Source organism: Corvus kubaryi, unplaced genomic scaffold, assembly GCF_017639235.1.
Source record: "Corvus kubaryi isolate FWS band 111438036 unplaced genomic scaffold, C.kubaryi_AGA036_p1.0 36733, whole genome shotgun sequence".
Taxonomy (NCBI): domain Eukaryota; kingdom Metazoa; phylum Chordata; class Aves; order Passeriformes; family Corvidae; genus Corvus; species Corvus kubaryi.
The window spans coordinates 1-8,023 of NW_024580932.1; the positions used below are offsets into that span (position 1 = coordinate 1).

The 8,023-nt window shown below is 70.4% G+C and overlaps 1 protein-coding gene across 2 annotated transcripts in view; it reads left to right on the top strand.

Moving 5' to 3' along the window:
• Positions 1-143: 143 nt before the first annotated feature.
• Positions 144-8,023, top strand: part of BAZ2A (bromodomain adjacent to zinc finger domain 2A) — a 14,697-nt gene continuing 6,817 nt past the window's right edge. The window contains exons 1-14 of one of the 2 annotated variants that reach the window (XM_042020048.1): positions 144-184; positions 2,808-2,945; positions 3,450-4,013; positions 4,329-4,511; positions 5,019-5,204; positions 5,421-5,696; positions 5,789-5,849; positions 6,271-6,379; positions 6,542-6,643; positions 6,727-6,937; positions 7,027-7,088; positions 7,180-7,245; positions 7,351-7,542; positions 7,629-7,883. In XM_042020048.1, coding sequence (XP_041875982.1) covers positions 2,810-2,945; positions 3,450-4,013; positions 4,329-4,511; positions 5,019-5,204; positions 5,421-5,696; positions 5,789-5,849; positions 6,271-6,379; positions 6,542-6,643; positions 6,727-6,937; positions 7,027-7,088; positions 7,180-7,245; positions 7,351-7,542; positions 7,629-7,883 — 2,403 coding nt within the window. In that variant the 5' untranslated portion in view covers positions 144-184; positions 2,808-2,809. Of the gene's footprint in view, positions 185-2,807; positions 2,946-3,449; positions 4,014-4,328; positions 4,512-5,018; positions 5,205-5,420; positions 5,697-5,788; positions 5,850-6,270; positions 6,380-6,541; positions 6,644-6,726; positions 6,938-7,026; positions 7,089-7,179; positions 7,246-7,350; positions 7,543-7,628; positions 7,884-8,023 lie in introns of those variants that run through there. The other variant, XM_042020049.1, reaches the window with a different exon arrangement.

Consider the following 8,023-nt stretch of genomic DNA (forward strand, 5'->3'; position numbering starts at 1 on the left):
CCGCCCGGCGGCGCGAGGCGCTTCCTGCCGCGGCCGCGGGTTCGGCTCCGCGGCCCGGCCCGGTACCGGAGCGGATCGGAGCGGAGGGGCCCCGGCCCGGCCCGGTGCGGCGGAAGGGCCGCGCCATGCCGAGCCGCCCCCCGCCCCGCGCCGCCTGAGCCGGGCCCGCGCCGCCGCCTGCCAGGTGCGGGGTCACGGCGGAGGAGGGGGGGGGTGGGCGGTAACGGGCCGTTAACGGCCCGGGCGGGGGGGTGGGAGGGTCGGTTGGGGCGATTTGGGCCCGGCGGCGGCTCCCCGCTCCCCTTTCCTGACCTCGGTGAGACGCCGTCCTCTCCCCCTGCTTCCCCCTGCGCATCCCGGTTCCACGGCGTGACCCCCCCCTCCTTCTCCGTTACCGGCCCTCGGCGACCCCCCCGCTCCCCTCCCGGTGCAGCGGCTAAGGGCCCGGACCCGCGGGGAGCCCGAGTCCCGTCCCCGGTGGCCGGTGCGGTTCTCCCGCAGCCCCGTCCCGGAGGTCGAGGGGAGCCCCCTCCCCTCCTGCACCGCCCGTCCGTGTCACCCCCCCCCGCCCCCCCCGCACCGGGGCCGGGGCCCCCCGGGGGGCGCCGGGGGGGGGGGAAGGGGGCGGACACCGAGCCCCTCCATCCCCCGAGATCCGGCGGGGGTCCGCGAGAGGGGGCTGGCGGTGTTCTTGCCGCAGGAACCGGGGGGTCCCCGCCGGGTGCGGCGCTGCGAGGCGGGGGGGGGGGACCGGTCCCGTGTCCCCCCGTGTGTCCGTCCCCGCAGGAAGTGGCCGGGAAATGGCAGCCGGTTGTTGCGTCTCGTTGTTTTTGAAACGTCCTTTTTAATCAGGTCGCGTCACGCTCCCGGGGCCTCCCGGTGCCACCGGGCCGGGGGGGCCGCAGAACCGGGGGGGCCGAGCTCTGTGCCCGGGGAACGGCACCGGCTGCGCGGCACCGACAGCCCCCCCAGCCTGGAGCTCTGTCCTCCCCAGCTCGGCTCCCGGGGACAGTGCTGGCCCCAGTGTCCCCGCGGGGATCCCAGGGGCCAGCGGGTGCCGCTGCCACCGGGTTTGACACCCAGGCGAGCGTCGCTGCCACGTTGGCCGTGCCCGGTGTGACAGAAGCCGGGGTCAGCCCCGGGCTCAGCGCCCGCCTTGTCCCGCACCGTCACCGAGGTCGCCGCAGTGCCGCCATCCCCAGGCTCCTGCCCCTTGCCCTCCTCACCTCGCCCGGCTCCGGTTTCGCGCCGTGGCCCAGTTTCGGCTCCACACTCGGTGCATCGGAGCGGGGGGGTGAGCCCCGGCGCGGGTGGGAGGTGATGGGTGGCCGTGGGTGGCCGCTGTCCACAATGCACCTGGCACGGGCTGAGCTCCCAGCGATGCCAAGGGCGGCTCTGGCCTCCGCAGGGCCTGGGGTGTCCCCGGAGCAAGGGTTACATTCTCACCTTCCTGCCTTTTATTTTCTCCCGGCCCCCTCCTCACACTGGCACGTTCCCACACCATCCCAGTCCACCTCAGTCTGCGACCCGCAGCCGCCACCTGCCCGGTGCTGGCACGACCCTCGGCCGCCTCCTCTGACCTCCAAAGCCGGCAGCGCGTTCCCAGCCGGCACATCCCACACGGGGTGGGACGGGAAAGGCTTTTCCTTATCCAGCCCCGCTGCTGCCGGTGTCCCCACACCCAGGGGTCCCAGCTGGGTCAGGGCAGAGGCCGGTTCATGGCTCGGGGGCGGTGGCTGCGGGTCCATCCTGGGATGTCCGGGAGCCACGCGCGTGTGGCAGCTGCGTCACTGCCCATACGGGTTTCTCCGGTGGATGAATCACTGGTGGCCCTGGCCAGGCTCAGTGGCCCCTCCGGCCCCTGCCAGGGCACCAGCTGAGGCGGGCGAGGGTGTGATGAAATCTGGGTTTCGACACGGGCTGTGCCACCAGCCGCTGCTGAAGTGTCGAGCGCGGCAGCCTTGTCCCTTCTAGAGAGGTCGGTGCCGCCTTGGCCAGTGGCAGGTTTGGCAAGCGTGGCACGACTGGGAGTTGCCAGCGATGTCAGCTCCGGGGGGTGTCCCTGTGGGTCCCCACCAGCACTGGAGCTCCGACCTCAATCTGCTGGGCTTTCAGAGCCTCGGCTCCCCCGTGCCAGGACCCTCAGGGTCCTGTCCCAGGGCTGGACCCACCGGGAGCCCTCCTTGTAGCCTCGGGTTTGAGGGAGTGTTTGGGGTTCCTGGGGGATGAAGGTCACCAGGCTCCTGCCCGAGCCAGCGCTGGGGCTCCAGCTCCTGCTTGCTCCCAGCACGGGTCCAGCCCCAAACCCTGGAGCTGTGCCTGGGGCATGGGGTATGGGGTCCCCTCTGCCTTGGGGGGGATGGTGGGGATACTGTCTGTCACCACAGGGTCATTCCTGTGCCAGGAGTGCTGGGTTATGTGGGGTTACGGGATCACAGAGTTGCTTTTGGGGGGGGAGGGGATCCATGTGGGTCCTTGGCCAGGAGCCCCCACGGTCTCACCCCAGGGTGGTGGCACACGGTGATCAGACCTTGGCGATGGCCGTCCCAGGGGACGCCGGTGACAGGCTGTGCTCAAGCAGGTGGCAACTCGTCCAGCTGGGGCGGCTGGGCCTGGGCCAGAGCGCAGCACAGGTGGCATCTCAGTCCCGGGGGGCTTCTCTGTCACTCCTCACCCTCCTCGAGTTCCGGGCCAGGGACTGCAGGGAGAGGGGACGGAGGGTCAGTGGTGGGTGGTCACCACATTGGCAGCCCCAGTCCATGCCAGTGACTGACCCAGGCGCATCTTGCATCTTCTCCCCTGTGCAGAAATGGAAACAAACAACCATTTTAACTTCACTGGCCTTTCCTCTGCACCCGCTGCCTCAGGACCGAAACCCACGCCTGCCTCAGGGGACTCCCCCTTCACCCACAGCTCCCCGCTCAGCTTCCCGCTGCAAGGGAAAAGTAAGTGACCCCACGGGGACAGGGATGGAGGGGCTGCAGGGATGGGCTGGCCGTGGCGCCAGAGCGGGCACAGGGATGGAGGGGCTGCAGGGACAGAGGACCCTCAGGGATGGAGGGGCCGTGGCCAGTGGCAGCCGCAGCGTGTGGGGCCAGGGCCGGGGTCTGCGCGTCCCCGCTGCCGCCTTGGCCTAGAAAAGCAGGCGTGCCGGCACAGGGGCCGTGCGTGGATTTGGCCGGTCAGCTGATCCGGCACAGCCCTGCCAAGCGCTCGGCTAATCCCCGGCGTCCTGCGGCGCTCGGCCTGGTGCCGGTGGAGCCCGTGGCAGAGCCGGTTTGGCAAATGGGAACCGTGCAGCTCCCCCGCCGCTTCTGCCCAGGCACGGGAGGGGCACGAGCAGGGCTTTGGCCGCTGCCCGGCCTGGTCATTGATCCATCCTCAAACCCACTGCCAGTGCTGGAGAGACCCCGCGGCGCTGACCTGGCCGTGCCTCTGCTCCCTCGCAGGTCTGAACGGGGGCATGAATGTCAATGGCTTCTCTACTGTATCGCACCCCGGTACTTCAGGGACGTTCTCGCCCGGCTCCGCGCCTGCCGGGGCCCAGCCCCTCCGCGCCTACGACTGCCTGTGGGACTACGCGCCCTATGCGCCCGCCGGCGGCCTCAAGGATGGGGGCCCGCCCGCCCTCGGACAGTTCCCCCTCAACGGCGTGGCCGGAGGGTCCCGGCCGGCATCGCCAGGGCACGGCACCAACCTGCGGGCGGCCGGGCAGGAGTTCTGGGGCAACGGCACCGCCGGGCCCATGGGGCTGAACTTCGACTCGCAGGAGCTCTACGACTCCTTCCACGACCAGAGCTTCGAGCTGATGCAGAACGGGCCCGATGGCTTCTACGCGGCGGGTCAGTCCTCGCCCATCCTGAGCTCGGACACGCAGCCCTTCCCGCTGGCTCCGGACGAGCCGGACCCCGGCCAGGGAGACGCTGACGGCGCAGCCAAAGAGATGCCCACCACCATCGCAGAGAACGGGGGTGGGCTGGTGGGCAGCCAGGAGCTGGAGGAGGCACAGCCAGGTAGGAGCCCGGGACGGCTGGCAGAGCTCTGCATGCGGCACTGGAGCCCTGGCAGGCGGGTGCTGGGTCCTGGTCGAGTTGGCCATTGTATTCCTTGGGGAATCCCAGCTGCTCTGACCCCCCTGCCCAGTGTCCTGGATGGGGTTTGGCCAGTCACAGCTTGGAGTAGGGGCTGGGATCTCGTAAAACCAGGCCGGGCACAGCCCGGGGTGTCAGCGCCCGGTGCCACGGAGGGCTGGGGAACAGCAGTGGGGATCCCCCGGCTCTCTCACTGCCACGTCTCAGGGTCTCTTTTCGGTCGATTGTTCCCTTCAGACCTGAAGATCTGCAGCTACAACGGAGCTGCCGCCGGCGCGGGGTCGCTGGGGCCGGAGGGGCCCGTCCTGGCGCCCAGGGACCGCGGCTGCCTGGGGGACGCGTCGCCCATCGCCCCGCGGCTGGAGGACACCCACATCCTCAGCGAGGACTCCCTGGAGCCCTTCGAGTCCCTGGCCAGAGGTAGGGGGGCGTTGGGTGTCGGGGCTGTGGCGGGCAGGACGTGGGAGGAGGCGGGGGCGGCACAACCATTCCGTGGCCGCGATGCCCGGGAAGCTGCGCCAGCCTCCGTCCGTCCCCGTGTGGGGATGTGGCCACGGAGGAGGCGATGGAGGAGTCCGTGGCCTGCTCCGGGGGCAGGGGCGGGCCCGCGTCCCTCCCGCGCGGCGCTCCCGGCCTTCCCTCCCGGCCTTCCTTCCTTCCCGGCCTTCCCAGCTCCGTGACGAGGCGGTTCCTCAGCGCCTGAACTTCCGCGCTGCTGAACATCGCCACGGCCATTTTGGGCTCCTCCGCTTCCCAGAGGAGGAGGCGGGGCTGGGGCTGGAGGGGGGGCCCCCAAACCCGTTTAACCCCTCTGCTGCCGGAGCCTTTTCGACCACTCCACACCCCCCCCCCCCCCACCTCCCCTCCCCCGGAGCGGAGATGTTGGGTCCGTGTGTCCCCAGCGCTGGTGCTCACCCCCCTCCCCAGACCCCGGCACCGGCGACCTGTACACGATGGACGACTCGCAGCTGGTGGGCGACAAGTCCTCCCTGGAGGAACCCCCCGACCTGACCGCCAGCCCCCCGCTCCACGCCGGCCCCTTCAGCCTGCTGCCCGCCAGCTCCTCGCCCGCCCCGCTGCTCGATGGCCCCAGCTCGCCGCCCGCCCTGCACGGTACGTGCGGCCCCGGGACCGGCCGGTGTCCCCCCACACTGGAGAGGGGGGTCACCCCACCGGCCTCGTTCCCCCTCCTTGTGGGGACCCCGCGAGGGACGAGCCGTGTGAGCCCCCCGGGGGTCCCTGTGGCACCAGCGAGGCCCCCGGGCAGCGCAGGGAGGGGACGCCAGCCCCGTGACGTGTCCGGTGACGTCCCTGACCTTGGCTCCGCAGGTGACAGCGTCGAGCTGAACAGCGGCGACCACGCGGGGCTGCGGGAGTCGGGCTCCCTGGAGCTCGACCCTCCGCTGGAGCCGGAGTCTCCGGCCCCGTCCGCAGAGGAGGAGGAGGAGGAAGAGGAGGAGGAGGAGGAAGAGGAGGAGGAGGAGGAGGAGGGGGAAGAAGAGGAGGAGGAGGAAGAGGCTGCCGACAGCTGCCCGGAGACTTCGGCCGTGCCAGAAGGAGAGGGAGAGAGCGAGGAGACGGCCCCGCTGAGTGCCTCGGGGGCAGGTATGGCCGGGACCTGCCCCCTTCCCCCCAGGGTGACCCCCCTGGTGCCCCCTGCCCGCCAGCCCATCGTTCCATCTGTCCCCTCCCCGCAGGTGATGTCCCTCGCCGGCGCATCGCCACGCAGGAGGAGGTGCGCTTCCCGCTGCAGCACGGGTACGTGGGGTGTCCCCCTCCCGCCGTCCTGCCCCACAGCTCTGGCCCCCTCCCCATCCTGCCTCCAAAACTACTGTCCCCTCGCCACCATCCCGTTCCTGAAACCATCCCCCTCCTGCCCCTGACACTGCCCCCTTCCCATCCTGCTTCTGTCCCCATCCCCACCCCCTTCCCATCCCGCCCCCATTCCCAACCCCTCCCACTGCTCTGTCCCCGACGCCATCCCCTCCTCATCTTGTCCCCGACACTGTTCCCCTCGGGCCGTCCTGCTCCACAGCCCCGTCCCCTCCCCAGTCCGGCCCCGTCCCCGCCCCCTCCCGCCCCACAGCTCCTCCTCATCCCGCCCCCATCCCCTCCCCATCCTCTCCCCCGCCCCCTCCCCATCCTGCCCCACGGCCCCGGCTGACGCTGCCGTGCCCAGGTGGAGGCGGGAGGTTCGGATCAAGAAGGGGAACCATCGCTGGCAGGGCGAGACCTGGTACTACGGCCCCTGCGGGAAGAGGATGAAGCAGTTCCCGGAGGTGATCAAGGTACCGCCCCTGGGGACAGCGGGGTGGGGACAGACCCGGGGGAGGGGGGTCCTGGTCCACCACAGCCCCACAAAGCTCCCGACTGCAGCTGATGGAGGCTGCGGCGAGCCCGGAGCGCTGATCCCCCCTCACAGCCTTCCTCCTCCTCCTCCCCATCCCCAGTACCTGAGCAGGAACATGGTGCAGGATGTCCGGCGCGAGCACTTCAGCTTCAGCCCCCGCATGCCCGTGGGAGACTTCTACGAGGAGCGAGACACGCCAGAGGTGGGTCTGGGGGCGGCTGAGCCCCCCTGTCCTCCCCCAACCCCGCGCTGTGCAGGGGGGTGACCCCGACTCGTGCCCCACAGGGTGTGCAGTGGGTGAAGCTGAGCCCCGAGGAGATCCCCGGGCGCATCCAGGCCATCACGGGCAAGCGCGGCCGGCCCCGCAACGCTGAGAAGGCCAAGCCCAAGGAGCCTCCGGCCGCCAAACGGGGCCGGGGCCGCCCGCCCAAGGTCAAGATGGTGGATTTGCTGAGCAAGACGGACGCGCGGCTGCTGAAGAGGCTGGAAGCACAAGGTACCCCCCTGCCCAGCCCCTCACAGCCGGGCCCCGGTGGGATCCCGGTGCCTGCTTCATCTCCACCCTCCCTCTGTGCTCCCCCCCAGAGGTGCTCAGCGACGAGGACAAGTTGAAAATGAGCAAGATCAAGAAGAAAATGAGGCGGAAGGTGGGGGCACGGGGTTCAGGGGCTGCTTGGGTGTGGCGTGGGGGTTTCCCTGGTGCAGGGAGTCCCTGAGCAGGTCTTGTCCTCCCCTCAGGCCAAGAACAAGCAGAAGCAGGAGGCCAAAGCCCCCAGGGCCAAGGAGGCCAAGAAGAAATCCAAGGTGAGACCACGGGCATGAGGAGGCTGGGGAGAGGGAGGAGATGAAAGATGGAGATGGATTTTCCCCCCTCACCTTTTCTCTCCACACATCTGGGCTCTGTCCCAGGCAAAGGAGAAGAAAGGGAAGCCGGAGAAGGGCAAGGACAAGGCCCGGCCCAAAGAGAAGAAGGGCAAGGGGGCTCGGAAGGCGGACAAGGGGCTGCTGGCCCAGCGGCGCCTGGAGGAGCGGCAGCGGCAGCAGCTGATCCTGGAGGAGATGAAAAAGCCCACCGAGGACATGTGCCTGGGAGACCACCAGGTGGGCTATGCCAGGGGGCTCGGAAAGGTCACCCCTGGGGAGCCGCCAGCTGAGCATGACCCACCCTTCTTCTCCCTGATCCACAGCCCCTTCCAGCCTTCTCCCGCATCCCGGGGCTCGTCCTGCCCAGCCGCGCCTTCTCCGACTGCCTGACGGTGGTGGAGTTCCTGCAGAGCTACGGGAAGGTGCTGGGGCTGGAGCCGGCGCGGGACGTGCCCACGCTGGGCGCGTTGCAGGAGGGGCTGCTGGGGGTGGCCCCCGGCGCGGGGCAGCTGCAGGACCTGCTGGTGCGGCTGCTGCAGGCAGCGCTCTGCGACCCCGGGCTGCCACCCTACTGCCAGGTGAGACCCTTCCCCTTGTTGGGTGAGACCCCCTTCCCCGCCTGGTGAGACCCCCCCCCTTAGGTGAGACCCCCTTCCCTGCCTGGTGAGACCCCCCCCGTTGGGTGAGACCCCCTTCCCCGCCTGATGGGACCCCCCCC